Raw genomic sequence first — 24793 nt, 5'->3', positions numbered from 1 at the left:
TAACTCAATTACTGAATAACTATTTGAATATTACACTAAATTACTTACTGTTGTTACTACAGAGAAAAATACATTGTTGTAATGCTTTTTAGAATGTTATGATGAGTAATAATGCCATCTAAATTTGACCGGGTACACAGATATTCACTGATACGGCATTGTGAAAATAATGTAAAAATCTGTTCCGTGCATGTATTTTATGCCACAGAAAGATGTTGAGATGGAGAGAAATATTTGGAAAACCCTTTTATTCACTTCAAAAATGCACTTCTTCTTTAATTTATTGTCATCCATGAAAAGCAAGTATGTGCAATATCATTGCAGCACTAATGTTTATTAAAGAACATTAATAAAATATTGGCCGTCTTGTAAACAGTAATGACAAGAAACTAGCCAAAACATGTGTATAGTTACGTTTTACGTTACTAAATGTCATTATTTTAGTTAATAAACAAACAAAGCAGACCTTTCATTTTGACGTGTTAAATATAATGCTGATAAAAAAGTGCTGAAGTTCCAAAACAATAAATATAACTGACATGAATTCCACCACTTTTATAACAGGCACAAAATGTAACAAAACTTCCAACTTCAATCTCAGCTTTCTCATTTGACACAGCGATCTTAACTGACATAACAGAATAAAGGTGACATTATATAATAGAAAATCATGATAAGCTTGGACTTGTATAAACGCATAGCCTAATTATAATCTTTCAGCGGGAGCTGGTTTTCCATTCTACTGTATGAAATAATATAAACTAACCACAATGCCAAATCAAAAAAAGCACATATCAGAATCCAATATCAAATAATTGATTATCAGCATCTTGCCAGGTCAATTTAGAAATGCATCGGTTTTGTGTTTCTGAAGGTAGTACGCTACAGATCCAGCCTGCTGGACCCTTGCTGCTTGTCTCTAGTCCTCTGTGATAAACAGTGCTTCCCAGACGCTAACAGTCACCCTCCGTTGGGTCTCAGCCTTGTAGGAACGAGCCCTCCAGACACGAAGCTTTAGCCTCAGTCGGCGCCCCATGCAGCTTTACCCTGTGTACACCTCTCGGTCTTCACCTCACACTTGGTTCAGTAGCAGCCATCTTTCCAGCTGCCATCCCTCAGGGCACTCAGGGCAGCCAGGCTCTTTGGGGGAGGCATTAAACTGTGAAGAGACAGGTTTGGTAGTTAGTTAGTTACATTGTTTCTCAAGCCTTACAAATGGAATCAGATTAAGTGAGCTCTAAACATAACGAATATCCTTGTGTATGTTAAAAAAACATAATTTTACATTGGACAATGACCATTTAATGGGCAGAGTGTATTGATGTTCCTTGGAAGATGACCCCTAAATATTTGAGTGATCCCATGACGTATCATCGTCTAGCACCACCCTGCCTCAGGTCAAAATAACAATATCTCAACACAAGAGGTCTCATAAATTCCTAATGATTTTGGTGACCCCATTGCTGTAGCACCACCAAGAACCCATGGTGGTTGAGGCAGAAGTTGAGGCAAAAGTTGCCCAACTCTGGTACTGCAAGCTTGCCGTAAGTCGTAAGACACACAAAGGACGCTAAAGCGCATGCTCTATATGACCTCAAAAAGAGATACTTCCAGGGGAGTATGTGCTGGGTGAGCAACTTTAATTGAAATGAGTGGCCAGGGATTTTCTGTGCCCTCTGCACTGCAGTTCTTATATCAAGCCAGAGTACAATCAAAACCAAATAGAACTTGTTTCTTGAGTTCAATGGAGAAGTGGTGCCAGGTTATATCTGGTTCCTCAAGCTATATAGCCCAATGAACACCACCATCAGCCAATTTCCAACTGGGAGTAGGGAGCAACAGACACGTGACTAAGGGCTTCTAGTGGGGATTTTAGATTTCTTAAGGTCCCTATACACCAGAAGCATTAGTTCTTTCTTGCAATACATTTCCCCCAATATATACATCCCAAATGTACCCATAATACAAAATGTAACACTGAAGAAGTCTTGAATCATTCTAATGGCTTACCTGCGTGTGGGCTGGGCGATTTTACTGGGACGCGGCGTCCCATTGGTTCCTACAAAAGAAGCTGGGCGAGGTAGGGAACTGCGAGGAGCAGCAGATTGGGTGGAGACGTGTTTTAGAGGTTGCGGTACAGAGGTACTGCTGGGTTTAATGGGTTGGGGCAGGGTTCCGTTGCAGGGGATAGAGTGCAGACTGACAGAGGAGGAAAGAGTGGTGGCGGGGGGACCCTGCTGGACTGTCGGGCTGACGTAGGCGGTGGCTTTCAGAGGGTGCCGGGGCGTGGTAGGGAAGTTTCCCACACTCTGGACCCGCTGACTGAGTTGGCCTGGGGAAGGAACTGGAACACACAGGACAAAGCAAAAGCAAGATTAAGGCTCTTACGTCAGTAACTTCTTTGCAAGTAACACGCTCAAATCTTGTACTTTTCTTAAGAAAACTGGGTAGAATAGCCTTATTAGCATGCAGGACAAAAAGTGTTTTGTGTTGCTACCATGGTTTTATCCTCGGCTTCGGGTTCTTGGAAACGCCCCCCAGCCACTGCGTTAGTTTTACTGAGGTTAGGTTTAGGTATAGTTTTACTGAGGTTAAGGTTAGGGTTAGGTTTAGGTATAGTTTTACTGAGGTTAAGGTTAGGGTTAGGGTTAGGGTTAGGGTTAGGTTTAGGTATAGTTTTACTGAGGTTAAGGTTAGGCTAACCCTAACCTTAACCTCAGTAAAAGGTTTAGGTGTAGGCTGTCAATCACAGGGACTGGCCAGTCACAGCGCACCCTCTACGCCACTCTGTACTCAACCCGAGGATAAACCATGGTATGTTTTTTTTAAGGATTTATTTCTGCATACGGAGGAGGCATGTCTTACTAGACGACTGGAGTCGTGCAAGCCCATTGGACGAGTCAAAACTCTGGCTGTTCCGGAGGGAGGACATCATTGGCAAGGAAGAGGGACCATGGGAGGGGTTGACAGGGGAAGCCAGGCTTGGAATACTGAGGACACTAGGCATGCTGGGAGCTCGGAGCAGGTTGGGCATGCTTCTGCGAAGCTTGTCTATGCAACCGTACCAACAAAGTAGATCAAGCGTTTTTTTAGACACTACATAATTCAGACATTTTCAGCTTCAGACATTGTGAGACAAAGTGTATAGAACATTTATGAGAAAGACATTTCTTCTTGGAAGCTTTCACAAGGGTTTTTGTGCTTACAGGCAGTGTGTTCATTCCATGAACTTAATTACATAAATACGATATAGTAATATTTAATAACTATAATACATTACAATATAACAGGATTACACTTTATGAACCAAATCAAGCGTTTTTTTTACGCTTTCATAAAAACATCCATGGCATGCTTTCATGACATAATAAAAACAGATAATCAATCAGCTTGTTAACTTACTTTATGATGCCCCATAAAAAAATTAGACTTTCTATCCTCCTCACTTAGCATAAAATAACAATGGTACAAAGAAAATACCATAAACGTACCCTAACTATCAATTAAACCAGTGGAGGGGAAGTTTAAATCAGAATTACAACCCTACCCAAGGATACCATTCTCATCCAATCATCAAGGGGTCCTACTTTAATCCGTCTTGGCACAAACTGAACCCATCTGGTCAGAGCAGAGGCATCTCAAATTAGTGTAACTGATGGCCTGGCTTACGGAGACGTTTTATGCTGTGCAGTGTGGATAGTGAATTCCTCATAAAAGAATTGGGTTGCTCTAATCTAAAACATTTGTTTTAGACCCAAAAAGAAGGGGAAAAAAGGGTTAATACAACAACAATAATACATAAATTAAAGAACTTCCATGCTCACCTGTGCCGTTCCTGTAGCCTGCATGCATGTCTGTGGTCAGACTTGACGGGCCAGAGTACTGGGAGAGTCCACTGAGGGGGTACTGTGGGGTAGAGGGACTACGTCTGCAGTCTCTGATACTACTGAAGGTGTGGGAGTGGGGCAGGCTGCCCCGCTGCATAGACCCGGTGCGGAACAGCCGAGGCTGGGGGGGAGGGAGCTGGTCATACCCTTCGTCATCCTCGTCCTCCTCCTCCAGGTCCATCTCACTGCGCCTGAGGGAGTGTATGGAGAAGCTGGAGCTTCTGCGGCTGACTGTAGTTGATGTAGAGGCATAGTCTTGTCGGAGACCTTGAGAAAGAGGAATCATGTTGGACTGGGGGCAGGCAAGTGGACCCTGAACCTCACAGATGCTAATCTCTCAAGACATATTCCGCTACAGCAGAAGACAAAGCAAAAAATGAAAAATGAATTTTTTTTATTTGTTCTTGTATTTATAGTGAAATTAAAGAATTAAAGTGAATCTTTCATTTGATGTGAACGACTACCTCCTTGCCAGCAGTGTAATCAGCTTGCTGCCAGTGCATGTACAGAATGCCACCCTGTCTCCAGATCTTCAGAATGTTGAAGCCTATTGTATTGTTTTAATAAGGTGTCGGCAGCAGCTCATGCATCATTATCTTTAGTCCTGCTCTATGTTAACAACTTCTTCTAGTTCTAGTTCTTCTAATACTAAACAAATACAATGGACAGTGTGGACACATGACTCACTTTCCTCCTGAAGACGCGCCATGACCTGGACATCTGTCATGTCCTGCAGCTTGTATCCCATAGAGATGGTGTCATCCTCCAGCTCTGACACGCCCAGCTCACTGTCCAAGGAGGACTGGGGGCTGATTGCTGCATGTTTGCGACCAGCATCTATAAACAAGGCAGAGTCAGTCAGACAATGATCTTGCCTGAGGCGGCATATCGGCCATAACCGGGCCTGGATATCTTCCTGACTGCGAAAAGAAGTTATTGTATATTCAGCCAAGGCAAGAAGCAGGAGAAATTGCACTTCAACTGTACATGTGGATGGGATATAAGCACGACAAACGTACACACACTCTCATAAGACAGACGTTCGGAGATCTCTGCCTAACAAAACATCTGGTGAGATGACATGTGAAGGTAGGGCCTTGAGCTGGGTGGTAACAATTAAACCAGCATTGCGAAGCAAAAACTTCAATTGAGGGCGGCATCATGATTGTTTTTCAAAGCAGTGGGTGAAGGTCTAGCATTGAATTTAGATGTCACCAGCCGTTTAAACAGTAGGCGGAGATCTCTACAACATACCCAGGAACTCTCACAAACGTGTGAACCTGACGACATGTGCACTACATAGTCATATATTAAAAATAGACTTCCGTGTAACACACACTGGACGAAACTGCAGTGATGAAAAGTAGAGCATGAAGACAGATTATCAGCGTGACGTCTTACTGTGGAGTGCGGCACTGGAGAGGAAGGTGGGAGTTCTGTCGGCTAGGCTGCAGCAGACCCTTCCTGGGGCTGGGAGGGTCTGTTGTAAAGGTTGTAAAGGTTGACTGGATGAAGGGAACGGAGCTGGGAGGAGAGAGAGAGAGAGAGAGAGAGAGAGAGAGAGAGAGAGAGAGAGAGACAGTGGAAGGGAGAAGCGTTTTAACCACATGAACCCCAGCACCCCAGAACATTCGGCAGAAATAGGTGAACATGATTAGATCTGCCATAAATGGAAGATCTACAAGCTCACAATGCATAACGTTGGGATGCGTTGTGAGCTTGTAGATCTGCTATTTCTGCTATTTGATGTACAACCAAGTATGGTTGAAACACAGAATAAAGTCTAATCTATACTTCGGTTGCCGAAAATAACCGATTTTCGAGTGATGTGACATGATATATTGTGCCATGTTTTTTCAAATGCATGAAGATCACTTATTTTCTGAATGTCAAAATCGCTTTGCAAAAAGATATTAAGAAAAAATTAGCCTAGTTAAAAGGCTAACAAATTATGTGGTCAATATGTGCGACATCTTATACAACATGCAAGATCCTTTTTTGGCCTCAGCCAACGGTTTATGCAAAATTGCATCTCTATGCGAGCTAAACTGAGGATTTAGCTTAACTCTAAGCTAGTATCTGTCATCTGTCATTTCACATTTCACACATTAAATAAAGCCATTAACGAGCAATCGTATTAAATGCTATGTTATTATTAGTATCTCCAATACTGTGAGTGGTTCTTCTTTAAATGTCTTCTTTGCACTTCATCATGCAGCATTGCATCAGGTATGCAAACCTTGCATTTTCCAAAGAACAGACCGGTGGAAAGAAATACAGCAGCAGCACATTTTCCTCATGTAATGATCGCTTAGACTACATTACAAAGACAAGAATCCTCAGATATCCGATGATCTACACGTAATACGACACTCAAGGTCACTCGTAGTATATTGAGCTACTGATTTTCATATGTGCTCAATAACGACGAGTACGTGGCTTCTTGGTTATCATATGCAACACCTGTCAAATGTGCAAATTATGATCAGTATAGAGGAATTCTAGCAACCCCCTTTTTTCTGGTTAGTGGTGGTTAGATATGATTGCGCCGGTGCGTGTGTGTGTGCATTCATTTGTTACCTGGGGAATCGGTTAGTGCAGCAGGTTTAGTATAAGGCAGGACGGGACAGCTGAGGGTGGACAGACCCTCTATGCAGCTGTAGGGACGTACAGAGGGGACACCTCGCCACCGCTTGGCTAGGAGGGACAAAGACAAAGGTGAGGAAGCACATGTTGGTTATTATGAGGACAGCGGTGAGGAAGCACATGGTTGGTTATTATGATGAGACACTCCACCTTGCAGTGTTGATTTCGTCGACTAATACTACGACGAAAAATGTTCGTCGACTACCCTTTTTTCACTGACGAAATGGGAATAGAAAAGCTGTGATGGCTAAAACTAAGACTAAATATATTGACAATTTCGACTAAAAGTGGGACTAGTGGACAAGAGATCCAGTATAAGTCATTTTACAGTTGGTTGCATGCTGAAATAAGCGTAAAAACACTAGGGGGCGGCGGTGGCTCAGGGGTAGAGTGCCTGGATGTGCAACCGTAAGGTTGCCAGTTCGAACCCGGGCTCCCCCAGAGTTACTGTCGAAGTGTCCTTGAGCAAGACACTGAACCCCTAATTGCTCCCGATGTGCTAGTTGGTGCCTTGCATGGTTTCCGCTGCCATCGGTGTATGAATGTGTGTGTGAATGGGTGAATGTAATGCACAATCTCTGTAAAGCGCCTTGGATAAAGGCGCTATATAAATGCACCATTTTACATTTTTTTAACACTCATTACGACGGCATCAAGGCCCGCCAAAATGTATTTTTGTCGACTAAAACTACGGTTGATTTAGTCAAATTAGTCGAAAGTCTTGTGATATTTAGTCGACTAAAACTAGACCAACACTAAAACGTTCCAGGTGACTAAAATGTGACTAAAACTAAATAAAAACTAGTCAAGAGACTATGGCTAAAACTAACATAAAGAATTTCTGCCAAAACAACACTGTCACCATGTCTCTCTTTCTCTCTCTCTGTTTCTCTGTGTTTTGTCAGTCTCTCACCTTCCATTCACAAATCTATTTCCTTTCTCTTATTTACATGAGCACATACTGTATGCATGAGCATAGGTGTTACGATGCAACGCACTGTGAGCTTTTAGTGTGACTGGTGCACGCCTTTACTGTAACAGTTACGTTTTGGAGGGGATCTCATAATCAGTAGGTGTTGAGGAATGAGCGTGTAATTAGATAACGTTACATGTTAAACATTATATGCTCAGACAGTAGACACTCTAATCAATAATTTATTTTTTCCTGTTCTTGATTTATTCTATGCTGTCATACCAAATAACAGTGAGCGAAGACAACCTAGAATTATATTCAAGAATGTGTGCTGAAAATATGTATATATCTATAAGCCTACAGTATATGCTAAAAACATTGAGTTTACCATTCTGGATTGTTAGAGCGAGAGAGAGAGAGAGAGAGAGAGAGAGAGAGAGAGAGAGAGAGAGAGAGAGAGAGAGAGAGAGAGAGAGAGAGAGAGAGAGAGGAGTGCAGAGCATTTGGCATTCTTAACATAATTAGCCAGTCCACTACTGGATAAAACTAGCATTCACGGCTAGTTACATAAACAACAGTTACTGGGACTCAGGAACAAGGATGTATTCATGACCCTGGGGAGGAGAGCCAACCTTCAATGAATCCATCTTTAGTAAAAGAAGAAGAGGACCCTGAATCACACGCACCCCCGCACACACGCACGCACAGACAGACAGACAGACAGACAGACAGGCACTCAGGAAAGGGAGGGGCCCACACTGAATAATTTATACAAGAATAGCTGATCTCTGAAATCCCTAAATAGTAAAATGGATATGGACACAAAGACACATACATGCATAGTTGCATACAGTACACTGTGGAGGAGACTGTTTTGCAAGCTGAATGAATCTGGTTCAAAGGAAGTATTGGAAGAAAGAAAATACTCTAGATGGAAACCATGCAGCAGTTGGCGTTTTGCTACATTTAAGTTTACAATTTTAGAATGGAGACCACTTTGTGCTTGACATAACATGCCTTTAAAAAGTTACAACTGGACATCTTAGGAGTTGAAGTTGCGTCACAAGGAAGAGAAAGTGACCATAGTTCTTTATACTATATAATATTATAAATTATATATAATTTATATATTGACGCCTGGTGCAACCTATACGCTGCTCTACCTTTGATGCCGGCGTGCTCTCTGTGTCTCATCAGTTATTGCTATACATCTAGCAACATAACTATTTAAAAAATCAGAGTTTGAAGGTTTTCAGAAACCTTAGGTCAGGCCCCCTAGAAGGCGTTCCCAGATTCGGCCTCAGGCATCAATGGTAAATAGTCTCTCCGACATCACGATTTGTCTCAAAAGCAAGTGTTTTAAATTGTTAGCTTTCAGACAGCTGTGCGCAAAGAATGCCCAGTGGAAATCCTGTTGCATCACGTTGAGACCAATTGTGTTAAGTGTGTCACAGATTATGATCATATGTTAGTAACCGCAAGACAGAAGTCTAGATGTGTAGTCACAGATAAAGGCCTGGTCTGGTTGTCATGATACCATACCTTGGTCCAATCTGTGACAGAGGGTCCTCTTAGCCAGTTCCACCTCTGGCCCTGGATGGTCCAGTACCAGCCTGCACCACCGGAGAGGGCTGAGGACACTCTCCCCTTGTAGCCAGGCTTTGGGACTCACGTACAGCCTGGAAACAGAGCATCACTTGCAATTTATTCCAAGATATATCTGACGTGCCTGTATACTGTCCCTGTCATGGGGACCAGCTCAGTGGCCTTGTGGTTTAATGGTCCACTCCACCCTGAGACTGTGAGGTCAGGGTACAATCCCCAGCAGCAGTCATGCCTATAAAACACTATAAACATGGCACCCCAATGCCTCTGTACTTGGCAGTCATATCCAGGGGGTATACTTAGTAGTTAGTATATATATAAAGCTGCCAAATCGTAAGGAAACAGGAGGAGATATAGGTACCTGACCTATGGGCCACGTGGCTCGCGAACAGTTGGTTCCCAAGGCTATACTTTATACTATTATACTCACTACAGTATACGATCTCAGGGTAAAGCCGTGACCTGTGAGGTGAAGGGCTGAATGTTAAGCCATACAGTACGCACGCACGCACATTTAGTTTCATTTATAACTAAGCATTTATGCTAGCATTTATGTTACGTGTCATGTGTTTTGTTGACCGACTATAATTTACAGTTCAAGAGGCCAGTCAGGAGGCCAATCGATTAATATTAGTGCACAATATTTCCACTTTGACCAAAATAGGAGAAAACTGTTCAAATGTATGATGCAATATGTTACAAAACTAAACATGATGTTGACCCATGCAATGCCACACTCGTAGACTGTAGTATTGTGGGGCATTGCAAACTCTTTTCTATGGGAAGATAAGTAGGACTATATCTAATACTGTAACCTGTCCTAAATTGCTAAAATAATAAGTGTATTTGTATAGCACATTTCAATAAGGCAATTCAATGTGCTTTACATTAAAAAATTATAATAATTTGAATTCAGTAAAAGGGTCTGTACAGGTCACTGAGTCAAAATTAGGGGATATGCCTTTTAGTGAACCTGACTGAACTCAAATTATTTTATTTTCTTGTACGTTTCGTTTGTTGGTTTTTCTTGCAGTCCTGCTAGCCTAAAAGTCAACTGACATTTTGAAAGTGTTTAGCATTAAATGTAATAATGGCAGACAGACTATAGTACCAACTGCTATTAAAACATAACTGAACGGAGATTTTTTTTAAAGAAAGCAGAAAATAATGTATTTGTTCATGAAACAATCTGTGCCTCCATTAGAACAACACAACAGCTGGAGACCTTGAGGGATGTGGCAATGAGTTTTACAGCAGCAATATATGAATCTCAGTTCAATGACCCGAACAGGCAAGACCAATTTACAGCACTGTGTAAAGGGAGAGGTTTTTACGTACACACTTAGGCTGTGGGCCCTGAAATGTCCACTGTGCCTTCCTTGTACTTACCTCTTTATTGCTGGTCACAGCAGTGATCAAACCAATAATGTGAAACTTGAGAGCTTAATGACAGCAGCAATTTCCTGTCTTTATAAGGTGACCGTGCCCTGATAATGTGGCCATGGCCCATGTTTCTACATTTAGTCTATATCCAGCCTTCCAAGCTCCAGGGTTGTGAATAAATCCATCTCTAGTGTGGCCTGCACTCTTTCAGATAGATTTCTGGGTCTGTGCCATGCTGTCAAATCATCATTTCCCGCATCTTGAGAGAGATACAGAGCACAGACAAACAGCATAGACAAGATATGCAAATAGCCGCCCTATACCACCTCAGGAAATTATGGCCCTAATTTATAATCTACAACAGGAATGCTAGCTTATTCCCAGTCAAACCTATGACTAACCACTGGGAGCTTTTTGTTCAAATGTGTGTTTTATATATTAAAAAAAAAAGATAAAACATGCGTTACTATCCATTTACAAATTCTGAATCCCAAACCAGGCCAAAAGGGTTGTCACTTCTGTGTAGGACTGCCAAAGAGTGCAAAGAACTAACCTCTGTTGGCAACTAGGTCATAGACAGAAGAACTTGGAGCCGATTAGTTCTGTTAAATGGAGTGAGAAGATATCAATACATCCAAGAAGTGTAAACGTTGGATGCCATAAATGCTGCAATTGAATTTGTGCTGCATGAAGTGTGTGCTACTTTTTCCACATCACTAGATTCACCAGTCAGCATTGTCAGTATAGGAAGAGCTACCTCGCTCAGCAGATATTGTGCTTCCGTTAAGCCCGCAGGAGCTAAAACAAATCCACCAAGTAACTGAAACTGACTGGAAGGATGTCTGCATGTCTCTAATCCGTGTCACTGTCTTGAAGCTGATAAAACTCGCTTGTGAATATAAAAAAAGGCTCTTTACACACAGTGCGATTATGCACAGCTCTTTTGATAATATATTTGAAGCCTTTTGTTTCTCACATCAATGGGCCGCATGGATGCCTGTGTGTGTGTGTGTGTGTGTGTGTGTGTGTGTGTGTGTGTGTGTGTGTGTGTGTGTGTGTGTGTGTGTGTGTGTGCATCCATACTGCACACAGCTGGTATCCAGAGATACAGCCTAAAAAGGATTGTAACACACACACACACACACACACACACACACACACACACACATAGTCACACACACACACACACACACACACACACACACACACACACACACACACACACACACACACGCCTATAATTGGTTACAGTTTAAAGACAAATCTTTGTTTAAATGTGTTGTTGATTGACGTATGGATGGCAATTGGCAACAATGGTCTTATTTTGGTCAATAAAACAGAAAAACAGCGGTTAGGTTACCAGCATTCAGGTTCTCCAATTGGAAGAAGGGTGCTGATGTCTAAAACATCGACCTCGTCCAGAACCGTAGGTCCAGTGGCGCCGCTGCTGTCCTCGACAGCATCAGGCGATAACGAGGTCGGCTGAAAATAAGCAAAGGGCTCCTCCGTTAAACTGTATGGTCCAAGGGCACATGGATGCGATTGCGTTGGACTTAAAACGCCATAAGTCCCAGATAGATTCCCATTATTTGAGCACGCTGTATTCCCGTGCGGACACAATGATGTTGGTAGATGCGGGCCGTTTGTGCAATTGTTTACAGCGTTCGCTCGTGTCCGCAATTGTTCGTTTTGCTTCTCCAATTTTCGGACCAATTCTTGAAGCTTAATCACCTCAAGCTCCGCGTTGGCAATTTTATTGTTACCATTCACGTCTGCCATCAGCTGGGGGTTCAACACTTCGGCTTCCATTTGCTAAAACGCACATTGAGAACAGGACAAATAACACGGCCTGCATAGAGAGAGGGTCCAATTAAATTCAGATAGTCAGTATAGTGTCTTGATTCCCCCCGTTCCCCCGTTGTTGTCCTCCGCACGCACGGATTTGAGCACAAGACTGGGTCAGCCCACCCACTCCAAAGATGCTGCGTGCAGCCAGCCAGACCATAGCAGCGGCATCACCGCCTCCATCTGATTGGTCGGTAGGACGTACTCAAATTCACATCACACCACCACTGATGTGGAAATCACAGAGAGAGAGAGTATTCCATTTAAAATATAGCCTGTTATGATAGCCTGCTGCCCTATTAGCAGTTCAATTATCTATAGGATGCAGCACCACATTTTGGTAGAAAACCTCCTGACTTGGAAATTAATTATGGAATTATGGAAGATATTCAAATTAAAGGTAGGGTAAAGTGCCAATTATTTTGTTGGTTAAAACAAGTAATTTTCTTAATCCCCCCCCCCCCCCCAACCCCCAATTGCACTGTATGAGTTCTCTCTCCTGACTGGATACAAGGTACCGGTATACCGACTTGAAAATACATTTTCTGTTTAATAGAGCTGGAGAGATGTGCATGGATCCATGTTACAAACACATAACTAATGCTTATATTATCAGAGTAACACTTATTAGACAAATACAAAATAAATAAAAAATAAAAACAACCCTTAAAATAAAAATAGCTACACATTTGCAGTAGAACCTTCCATATTAACAACAACAAAATATAGTGATAAGTAAACACAGCACAATATGTTTGACACATTTATTGCATACACAGTACATTCAATGGTGATCCTATCTATTGCACACACAACAAGCCCCCGGCCCTATATGTCTGTCTTATATATTATTACATTATACAGTAAGTCACGTAACATCTTCCACAGAGGAAATGCTATGAAAAATACAAAGATGTGGAGTACGTTATATATTTATTGAAGATAAGCATCTCATGTGCAACACTTAGGCCTACAATATTATGCGCAAAGACCTTGCTCACCAACATTTATTGATAAACATAAATATTCTTCCTTATACTTTCTTCAAAGGTTTGAGACAGGAATATTCAGCGATGCCATTTTTCTGTGAAGAAACAAAGAGTCAATTACATTAAGTTGTAAACTCTCCAATATACAAATAAACAACCTTTAGTCAGTGGGATTTTGTTATTGCAGTAAACTCATTGAGTCAAAGTATTTCCATAGAGGCATATAACTGTATGTATGTATTGATTGATTGATTGATTCATTCATTTGATTGATTGATTGAATCAATCAGTTTTCAGAATTACAGTACATTTAAAGCACAACTCAATACAAAGACTGTTAACTGTGAGTGGACGACCCAATAAAGCATTACACTTGTTTACAAGAGGGTCCACCTTGTTTGTCTAAAAACATTTAGAGACGTACAAATAGACACTTCTATATATAGCCAAAGAACAGAACAGGAATTAATCATAAAGGAGGTAAAAATGGGTTGGCTACACCAAGCTTGTCAGTGATGAGGGTGTCATTCGATTTGATGTTTATGTTTGTAAACCTGGTTTTTAGTTTCTGACCACAGCCTAGTTGGTTGTTTAGTAGCTTCCAGAGCTCCAGGGGATTGTTTTTGTTTTCCTCAGCTTTATCATTGGCCTACCTCTGGTGACATCAAAGCAGTTCTCGCAGTGCACCGTGCGTCTGTATATCCACATGCTGTCCCCAGCCTTCAGGTTACCCAGAGAGCAGTTACACACCTCACACTGTGAAAACCACAAGAAAAACAAGTTTCCTATTGATTGTTTGGTTGCACATTTCCTGACTCAACAGAACAATTGAGACCTTTTTATATACATAAGGGAGTCTGTTATTTTCAAAGAGAAACATGGTCACGGAAGAGCGGTGAGTTGAGTATAGTACTATTGAATATATTCAAATAGTACATGTTGATGACATAATACATGGCATCAACAAATACAAACACTATTATGTACAGTACAAAGGAGATGGGAAATTACCTCCTCTTGTGGATGTTTTTTTCAGGCTAATTTTGAATGCGGTCATGGGCTTAGAATAGAATATAGTGTCCTCTCCACTCCTTGGGGTGTTTTTTGTCACTGTATATTTGCACAATGACATTTGTCCTCTGCATTTATTCACCCATCCTACAACTGTAGGAGCAATTAGCATCCATTTTACGGCGCTCAGTGAGCAATAAGGAGCTAAGAGTCTTCCTCAAGGCTTGCGTAGCCGTCTGGGCACCTTGGCTGGTGATCCAGTCTGGCAGTGTGCCGCGGGTTTGACTCCCGATCCCGACGGCCTTTACTGCATGTCACCCACCCATCTCTCTCCCCATTTCCTGTCAGCCTACTGTATACCTATCCCTTTATAAAAAATAAAGGCGAAAGCCACAAAAATATTTTAAAAAAGGAGTCTTGTCAGGGACACATATTGCTGGCCATGGCCTGAAATCGTACCTGGGACAACCAGGGGCTCTGGCTTCCCAGGCTTACGGCCAAGAAGTAGTCGAATGAGCTTGTCTCGGGGGAGGTCTGAAGCTTAGTTTTGAGTAACATTGAGATGAGCAAGCATAATCAGAGGAGCAAGCATAATCAAAATGGCATTGAATGAGGGTTCCAGCTAGAGTCTTGACTCTTGAGAGCACTTTTGTATACATCCTGCCCCAAAACCTTATTCTTTGATTGACTTGATTGAAAATGCAGTTTATAGTACATTTCAAAGAAAGCACAGGTCAATACAAAATCTGTTGTGAGGATAAAACCAGAAAAATCACTAAAACTGGTTAACATCAGATTATTCTTGATCACTTAAGTTTTTATGCAATTTTTTAACGTGTCAGTTTGTTGTCAAGAACACAGCCCACATAGGTAACCTCTTCTTTGCTTGAGATTACTATAGCCTATCGTGAACACAAAAGAATAGATTCTGTTTTTACCAAGGTGTAATTGACAGTACTTCACCTTAAAGCATGAGGCATGGCAGTTAATCTTCATGTCGTCCAGGACCATCTTGGCCTCAGAGTTGAAGGGCTTACGGCATGAAGAGCACAGATCTTTCTCAAGCACTTTCCTGCAGAGACCATGCAGGTATACCAGGACATCATCAGTAAGCCCATAAGCCCCCATAACAAAGCCGAACTTTTACTATAACTAGCATTGTTTTACTATACAAGAGACATTGTAGCAGGAGAGCCAACAGTATCCTCAAGGACCCATCCCACCCAGGTCATCACCTGCTGCAACTCATGCCCTCAGGTAGGCGCTATAAAGTCATCAAGGCAAGGACGAACAGACTGAAAAACTGTTTCTACCCCAGAGCCGTCATAGCTCTAAACACTGACACAGTACTTGACACTTTATGGACTAAAAGGACTTACTGTGCAATATGCCTTAAATGTTTATTTTTTATATAGAGTATTATGTCTTTTGTTTTAAATGCACTGAGCTGGATTGCAAATCAATTTCGTTGTCTTGTACAATGACAATAAAGATATTCTGATTCTGATTTCATTGTTTTTATACCTCTCAGGAGATGAGTAGGTGGTCTTGATAGAAGATTTAGACAGTAGGTCCACCCTGGTTTGAATTGAAAGTTAAACTTCTATCTGTTTATTCACCTGGATCTGGATTCTAGTCTGGGTGTATTATGTATCGTGTATATACTGAATAAAGATGCTCTTTTACAAGTGAGTGAATTGTAGTTGATAGGCTATAGTCCTTACTTGGGCTCGGAGCTGATAGTGTAAGAGGTGGTACGGGTGATGGTCGATGGGGTGTCATCACTGGTGCTATATGAACTGTAACTGTGCATGAAAGAGAAAATAAATGCTTTGAAAATAGTTCTTTTTCAAACAGCTGATCTTAGTTTTGCTGCTGCACAGTTATTACAATATTAGATATATGTCATTGTACATTTTAGTGGTGGACAGTAAAAGAGTACATTTACTTGAATACTGTACCTGAGTACATTTTTTGAGTATCTGTACTTTACTTCAGTATTTGTATTTTTTTATTCGTATGACTTTTACAACATTTCAGAGATAAATGTTGGCAATGTTTGTCCTATTTCAAATAATAGCGAAAATAGCAGATCTACGTACAAGCTCACAACATTTGCTCAACGTTGTGAGCTTGTAGATTTTCTATTCACTTTTTCTATCCACTTTGTGGAAAATGTTTGTTAGGTTTTAAGAAAGACAATTATCCAATACCTGCTGTTGTAGGATGTCGGCGAGAAGACAGTAGGACTGGTGGCGCTGCAGATAAATCAAATCAGATAAAAGCATGTTTCATATTGTAACACCATTCAGACCAGCCTCCATCTTTCAATGTTTGTGCTGTTTCTTGTAGCCTATACTGTAACTCACTGAACAGGAGAAGAGAGGCCGGACCTCATGGACTTGGGCATGAGGCTGTCATACAGGTCATCCTCAGCCCTGTGAAGACATTATAAACCACCATTACATTACATTACATTACATTACGTTAGTTAGTTATGGATTACCAGACAAAATAATTTATGGTTCTCTTACGAGGAGGAGGTTCTTGTAGTGGTAGTGGTGGTTTTAGTGTCGTCTCTACAAAGAAAGCACATGTGCATTTAGCCAAGATGATAGTTATTCTGAATTAATGTATGTGTTTATTTCACACAGTATGCACATTTCTTCATGTAACTCAAACTCACCGAACAGGAGAAGAGAGGTCCGACTTCATGGACTTAGGCATGAGGCTGTCATACAGGTCACCCTCAGCCCTGTGAAGACAATAAAGACATTATCATTATCATTAACAGCCTGGTCATAAACCACCATTACATTACGTTAGTTATGGATTACCAGACAAAATAATTTATGGTTCTCTTACGAGGAGGAGGTTCTTGTAGTGGTAGTGGTGGTTTTAGTGTAATCTCTACAAAGAAAACACATGTGCATTTAGCCGAGATGATACTTACACTGTATTAATGTATGTGTTTATTTCACACAAGTCTTCACATGATTACACAGTGTAGTACTAGTTTGTTATCGTTTGTGCAGGTTAGTTTTTCATGTAACTCAAACTCACCGAACAGGAGTCAGCAGGTCGGACTTCATGGACTTAGGCATGAGGCTGTCATACAGGTCATCCTCAGCCCTGTGAAGTCATTATCAACAGGCTGGTCATGAACCACCATTACTTTAGGATTTTAGCATGCAAAATAGATGCACTACAGATAAAGGTTATTATAACTTACGAGGAGGAGGTTCTTGTCGTGGTTGTGGTGGTTTTAGTGTCATCTCTGCAAAGAAAACGCATACATTTAGCTGACAGACTACTAGTACAGTCTCTCGAACATGATGGTATCATAACATTCACTCAGTCAGAACTCACCCTTTACTGCCGCTGTCCACTATATCCACATCTCTCTTGATGATGCTTGTAGTGCTTAAAGTTGGGAGATTTTACATGTTAGTGAATGCTAATATTTGTTGTTGTTTTTCTTTTTTATTGCAGTCAGGGCAACATACTGTACTACCTGACAGGAGAAGAGATGTCAGACTTTGTGGATTTCCGCAGGAGAGTATCGAATGGATCATCCTCAGCCCTGGAAAGGCAACATGCAAACAGCACACATGTAAATTTAACATACATAGCATTATGTGAGTAAAGTAAACAACATACATCAGAATGACAGAGTATATCTTTTCTTTTTAATATATATTTTATCCCACGATTTTGTAACCCATTTTTCACCCCTGTGTCAATCATCTAATGTGATCCTGGGCTCTACACACCCTCCGCCAACCTGGGGAGAGCAACTGACTTAACTCATGCTTCCTTCATGCTTGAGTGTCCAAGTTGCTCCTTTACACCTGACAGAGGGGAGTTTCCCTGGTTGGACGTAGCGCGTGGAAGGAACACGTTATTCCAACCAGTTCCTTTCCCCTCCATCAGGCACCCTGGCTGGCCAGGGGGAGGCAGTTTAGAGACCAGGATTGACAAGAGTATATCTAAGCAGGAAACAATGTTATATTATAGACAGAAACAAATGAGGAGTGCTAGAGGATGAGGTAGTGTTATAGTGTTATATTAGTAGTGGTCATGTCTTACGTGGAGGAGGTTGTTGTAGTTTTGGTGGTCGTGGTAGTTGTACTAGTCCCATCCCTGGGGAAAACAAACATGCAGAAGCTTTACCCGGTAGACTCTGTATGTATCAATTCACATTCACGTGATGTATTTTGGTACAAAAGCATATAGCCTTGTGTCTCTACTTTCCGCGTAAGACTTACCCTTTAATGCTGCTTTTCACGCTCACAGTCTCTTTTTTGGACACACTGTAATTAAAAAACAAACATTAAGTACATGCACAATTACCTATTATTATAAAATTAAATCAAGTTCCAATGAAATTTGAGACGTTTCCAATGTCAATTAAAAAAAGGAAAAGATTCAAATTACCTCTCTGGATAATCGTCTTTGACAGACTTGGGCATCATGAGCTTGTCCTCAGCTCTACACAGTAAAATAAAAAGTGTAACATTTTTATTTACTAGTATTCAATAATTATGTCAAAATGATTTTTACTAGATGTAAATTTATTTTAGTAGATGTTAAAATAAAATAATTTAAAAGTTGCACACATTCCCAAGCAGTTCATTTAGTCAAGAGATCATATCTTACGCTTTATTGTTAGTATCAGTTGTCTCTGTCACTTTGGTTGTTTTAGTAGATGACGAATAGGATGGGTGTGTTCTGTGTTGTCATGTGTGAACAGATATGAAAATCAATCAACGTATTATTTACTTTTGTGATTTGTTCTTGTTCTTTTGTTTAATCTCTAACCAATCTGTTTTATTATTATTATTATTAATTACCCTTTCTTGACATCAGCGAAAACCCGGTCAGTGAAGGCGGTAGGTTTATTCACAGAGGACCTACAGATACAGAGAATATTAAGGTCACACAAAATCTGTCAATAAATATGTTTTTGCCCATCTGTTTGTCTGTCTGCGATCAACATAGAAAAGTAATTACCAGATTTCCATGCAATTTGTTCTGTACATTTATGGTCCCAAGAAGAAGAAATCTATTATTACTTGCGCAAGCAGAGCGTGCAAGTATTGTGGTCTTGCTGTCTTTTTTATGCGTATGCTCGGAGGTATATACAGTACTAGATGTTGATGGTGACATAATTAAGATATGTTTCAATGTCGGTTATAACTGGCTGTCGATGGTGACGCTAATTAGGATATGTGTCGGGTGAATTAAAGGTAATGTCTGTACCTATACATGTATAATCTGAAACCTATCTTTATTACGTCACCATCAAAAGCCAGTTATAACCCAGCATTGATACATATCTTAATTACGTCACCATCAACATCTAGTATATATACCTCTGAGCATACGCAGAAAAAAGTCAGCCGACCACAGTATAGTACTTTCAACTTACAACTTACATACGTACATGTATACATACGTTAACTTACCCAACCAATATTGAAACATATCGTAATTACGTCACCATTGACAGCCAGTTATAACCCGACTTTAGTATTTCATTTCATTGTTTTACAGAGGCTGAGATTTGAAAGTTTGTAGCGGTCAACAGTACATGCGCGCTCTGCTTGCACACAAGTAGGCCATTTATGGCCTACTTGTGTGCAATGCGCAAGTAGGCACTCGACAGAGTTATGATTGTGATACCCCATGAACTTTGTCCATCATCAGGGAAAACTTTCAAATGAGCAAACTGGGGATATTTTCAGGCCTTGGTGAAGGTCTCCACTCTACTGTGCATTCTTTATAGGGTCGAGCTAAATAATTGATATTGAAATTGAAATGGACCCGGTCCCACACATTAGATTCTATTTGTACACAGTTCACAATCAATCATTCATTTTTTTGTATAAAATGGGGTCCTTTAAAGTCTAATTCATGTCAAAATGCAGCTCCTTGAAATTAAAATGTTTGAAAATCACAGTTGCTCAATGCTCTAGTGTCTGCTGCCTACCTGCTAGTGGTGGTTTCAGTGGTCTTTCCATCCTTGGTAATGGTAGTGGTTGTGGTACTGTCAGAAAAGTAGTAGAACAGAACATTTACCTCAAGTGTCTCAGTCTCAGTGTGATAATGTTTTTAATAGCAGTTTGCTGAAGTGAAGGGATCAACCTGGTCTTAGGAGCCTCTGTATCTGTCTTGGTGCTCGTACTTCTGTAATGATATAATTTATATTACACAAACACACAATTAGACGCTCAATACACGTTTAAAAGAAACAACTGTTCTATTATAACTTGTACTGAATTGTTGATGTTGATTGTATAACCCCAGATGTAAATATATATATTCAGAGCATTGGATGCATGCTACAGAAAAAGACAGTATTTAGGGTGTTTCTACAAAGTAACTCCTCTATCATAAATACTTTTTTAAAGTATACCTTCTGGTATAAGATGTGGAGGTCCGTCCATAGCTGGAAGGTAGTGTGCTGTCAAATAGAAGTCATAATTAATCCATGATTCTGAAGTATGTCAAGTGGATTTTGCCATTAAATTATACTCCAATCTTTATATCCACTTTACTCATTTAAAAACATTGAGTAAGGCTAAAGTGAAGTGCAGTATGTTTGTTGAATGGGTATACACCAACCTGCTGTCATTGAGCTCATCCTGACTTCCACTGAATCTGTGAGCAAAGAAATAGGCTTTAAAGTAAGCACAGTTGTATCAGAACAGGATATCGAGTGATGATATAACTCAATTAAAATCAGTTACCTCTTGCTGAGAGACTGCACCGAGGATGTCGAACTTAGTTTTGTTGGACTTGTTGTTCCAACAGGCTCAGTCCTATGAGAACAACAAGTGGTTAAGACTGTCTTACATTTAAATGAAAGCGATTCTGTGATAACATTAAGTCATTGTCAATGTAAATTAATCTATCTAGATGGCTATATTGTTTAAAGAAATGTGTAAAAGGAGAAATGTATCAAAGCTTTTACCTCTCAAGAGTCTCACTGGACTTATAGCTATATCGGCCCAAAATTGTCTTGCCGAAATTTGGATCTCGGCTAATGGGAGAAAAGAAGACAAAATAATTCAAACGGGATGACTCAACCACTGACATGTACGTGCATGACATACTTGTGCATGTGTCCGAAGAATGTGCGACAACAGAAAACTACACAGTATGAACTTCTCTAATAAGCTCCTATGACAAGTGACACAGGTGTGGTGTCAAACCATGTGTGTACACACATGGTGGCTGTGGCTCAGGATGTAGAGCAGGTCGTCCAATGACCTGTGGGTTGGCTCCTCCTGTCTAGCGAGGATGCTGGCGTCGACTGTTCGCCGCTTCACCTCCCAATGTATGAATGAACCATTGTAAAGCACTTGGAAAAGTGCTATAAAAACGCCATTCATTATACACACCCGTGTGTTTCTGAGGCTAATGTAGTAGTCTATCTGTATCTATCTTTGACAATGACCCCCAACATACCCAAAACGTTATGATATTCTGCCGCATGTTTAAGATTTTGGACTACCAAAATCCTCCAAACAGACAAGGCCTCACCCTCGACAAGGTGGGTCCGGACCCTATAGGTTGAGAACCACTGGCCTATCTTATTTTATATCACAGTGAGTGACTTACTCGACTGCTTCATCCTCATCGTCATCCTTCTTAATCCAGCTGCTGTCTCTTAGCAGAGATGACTTCTTCTTGCTGTCCTCAATTGCCTGGCTAGGACTGGTGCTCTTGGCTGGAAACACGTGGTGATGACAGACATTAGTTTACTTTCATCTCAAGAGGAGCCGCAGGCATTGATTGTTGTTTGCTTAATAGGCAACACCATGCATAACTACTGTATTGTTGGAATGATGTTGACAAATTGACACAGAAGAAAATCTGTGAGCGGTAGCCTAATTAACGCTCACTCGCTCAGTGCCTGTGTGAATGCTTTCTAACCATAGCACTTACGTGTCTGGGAGGTGTAAGTCCTTCTTGTGTAAGACATGTTTTGTGTTTTCACCTAAAATAGATGGATGAAAGGAGAACAAAGACAAAAGGAGAAAACATTAGAGCATGAACTGTATGTATATGAGCCACTAGATGGCACTGTTCATTGTGTTTGTCATGTATATTTACCAAGCACTATCAACTGTAAATATTAAATATTAGCACATTTTGATTTTAAATCAGACCATAGATATCAACTAATTCAATGTAGTCTTACTGAGCCCATTTTCTACTGATAATGAACCAGGGACCACCACCCTGACTGACAATCAACCTGGGGACCACTGTTGTGTTGGGAGGGGGATATGGGCGTAACTCCCTTTTCTGTGGAAGTTCTTGACCACCTGTAGAAAACCCATGGCCTATGTTGATACAATATATGATTATATTTAGCACATCTGCGGTGGTTGGAGGAGGTATTGACATTTCGACCCTGGTGTCAGTTGTAGCCTAGTATACAGCCTGAAGCTCATACGCTGTAATATCTCCCTAGGCCAAACAAGCAAATTCCATCTTGGAAGAGCGTTAGAGCTAAAAACCTATAGCTTGCAGTTTTAACACCTGTGCCTGCTCAGTCATTCTATCATTGTAGTGCTTGTAGTGCTTGACAGTATAGTCTGTCAAGCACTGCTCAAGCCTGACTTGCTGATTAAGCCCCAAACCAGTTTGGCTTGATTTGACCCCGTATGCAGAGCAGGCACACCCGTCACCCACCCTCCACAGCATGCACCTTCCCTAAACACACCTTTGGCAACAGAACAGTGCGTGCGGCCATGGGCAACATTCCATAGAGACCATTCATGATAAGGATTATACACTTTCTGCTGCACGATCACTACAGTATGAACACTAGGCTACTCTGTGAGTGAGGTTATCACACACACATCAACAACTTGTTTAAACAGTAATTCGTTTATTTAGTCACACAATTACATGGCATGATATAATGACTTATGTTGCATGACGATTGTGGGACTTTTAAGTGATCAGATTGCTAGGCTAACATAATGTATTTAATCAAAGTCTAAATAGGATATGGACAGCTTCCATAAGCTTGATTTTTATTATCTGTTAAAGATAAAGGAATTTAGTTTACTGTAGGTTTAGTCAGGATGATTCTGGAACTGTAAACCCCTCAGGCACAAGCCAAATCTTACAACCCATATTGGACTGTATTAGAATAATTCATCTGTGCTACAGCACATTTATATTACATTCCAAAAGTAAGACAATGTAGATAAAAATAGATTAATTCAGATTCAATCTTGATCTTGACTACGTCTACATGCCATGGATTTGTAACCTGAAATTGTGATTATTTTGATAAGCAATGTGTGGTTTAAATGGGGCAGGAGAAAGCTTGAAAGAAATACCAGATGCTATCTTTATTTGTTTGCACTATCAAGTTCAAGTGAGGATACCTCACTTGAGTGGATGTATCAACCATATACCAAAATGAAGGTATTAATGCCTTCATTCTGACAATAAAACACAATCTACTGCACACCCAAAAATGTATATGTTGGAAGCAAAAGTACTAGTAATGGATAATTAGGCTTAATAGCTTCTGGATAATAATCATTTACAGTACCACCTAATACAGCCCTAATCTATTTCACCACCAAACATCTCAAAATAAGCAGTATGATACAAAAGCAAACCTGTTCATTGAAATGTCCTAGACTAGCACATTTTCACCCAAGCTTACAATGTTAGTGTTAATATTAATGGAAATGCCTGCATTAGGAATCCGAAAAAGAGAAATAAGCTGCATACCTTTGCTGAAGGTTTCTCCACACGCAAAACACGCAGCTACGAACCTTGCCAAGAGATCAGGTGTTCACAACTCTCACTGCTTTACCCCCCGGCTTTTGACCTTAAGGGAGGAGATTCCATGGCCACCTAAGGGTGTGGCATCAGACAACAATCCAATAACAGTGGGTCTCTCTCTCTCTCTCTGCACTCCAATTATTGTTTTTTTCTTTTTCTTTACAGGTTGAAATGGAATTAGGTGGAGTGCTGGAGAACTTGTCCATCGACATGTATTCCAGGAAATAGCCCTTTCAGCCATTGCCCTACAGTGGGTGTGGAGAGTCCTGCCTTTGTTTGTAATCATCGTTTGGTGAGTCATCTCCTAAAATGATTTTTTTTAGATAACTGAACCCACCCCATAAAAAAACATTTAATTCACACGTGTCAGCTTATAGCTACCGTACAAATCTTAATGGAATGCAAAAACAGAGGTTTGACATTGAGAGGAGAGATTGTTTAAGAACATGATAGTGTTATCTTACTGCAATAACCTTTGAACTACTTGTTATTACTACGTGAAGTTACGTGTAAACAGAACACATAACTTTCAAATGCCACCACTAACATTACACAAATTGAAAAGGGATCACTGTCATCATTAGAAGCTTGATAATTATACAGATCAATGTTTATCAGCTGAACTTTTGTGTATAGATTCCCAGTAGCTTTAGCTTCGATTTAGGTTCAGTGTCGTTTTACTTGCTTCATGT

The 24793-nt window shown here is 40.6% G+C and overlaps 2 protein-coding genes across 2 annotated transcripts; both read right to left on the bottom strand.

Moving 5' to 3' along the window:
- Positions 1-556: 556 nt before the first annotated feature.
- slain1a (SLAIN motif family, member 1a) lies at positions 557-12335 on the bottom strand. Its single transcript, XM_083777044.1, has 9 exons — positions 11795-12335; positions 8989-9125; positions 6468-6584; positions 5289-5411; positions 4575-4724; positions 3825-4154; positions 2866-3051; positions 2011-2344; positions 557-1159 (listed from the first exon to the last, which is right to left on the bottom strand). Exons 1-9 carry the CDS (start codon positions 12241-12243, stop codon positions 1084-1086), a joined length of 1902 nt encoding a protein of 633 aa, XP_083633170.1. The 5' UTR covers positions 12244-12335; the 3' UTR covers positions 557-1083.
- An 860-nt stretch (positions 12336-13195) lies between these two features.
- On the bottom strand, positions 13196-24312 carry scel (sciellin). Its single transcript, XM_083776807.1, has 27 exons — positions 24048-24312; positions 22233-22284; positions 21906-22014; positions 21256-21324; positions 21032-21103; positions 20907-20942; positions 20698-20745; positions 20427-20468; positions 20272-20328; positions 19133-19192; positions 18717-18770; positions 18548-18592; positions 18369-18422; positions 17794-17862; positions 17649-17702; positions 17512-17556; positions 17343-17411; positions 17145-17189; positions 16966-17034; positions 16814-16858; positions 16649-16717; positions 16493-16537; positions 16004-16084; positions 15804-15866; positions 15243-15351; positions 13922-14024; positions 13196-13363 (listed from the first exon to the last, which is right to left on the bottom strand). Exons 2-27 carry the CDS (start codon positions 22267-22269, stop codon positions 13347-13349), a joined length of 1566 nt encoding a protein of 521 aa, XP_083632933.1. The 5' UTR covers positions 22270-22284; positions 24048-24312; the 3' UTR covers positions 13196-13346.
- Positions 24313-24793: the final 481 nt, after the last annotated feature.

The sequence above is a fragment of the Protomyctophum parallelum genome (assembly GCF_964188405.1).
Source record: "Protomyctophum parallelum genome assembly, chromosome: 11".
Taxonomy (NCBI): Eukaryota; Metazoa; Chordata; class Actinopteri; order Myctophiformes; family Myctophidae; genus Protomyctophum; species Protomyctophum parallelum.
Note: the sequence above shows the minus strand (reverse complement) of the source record. Positions and strands in the feature narration are given on the sequence as shown.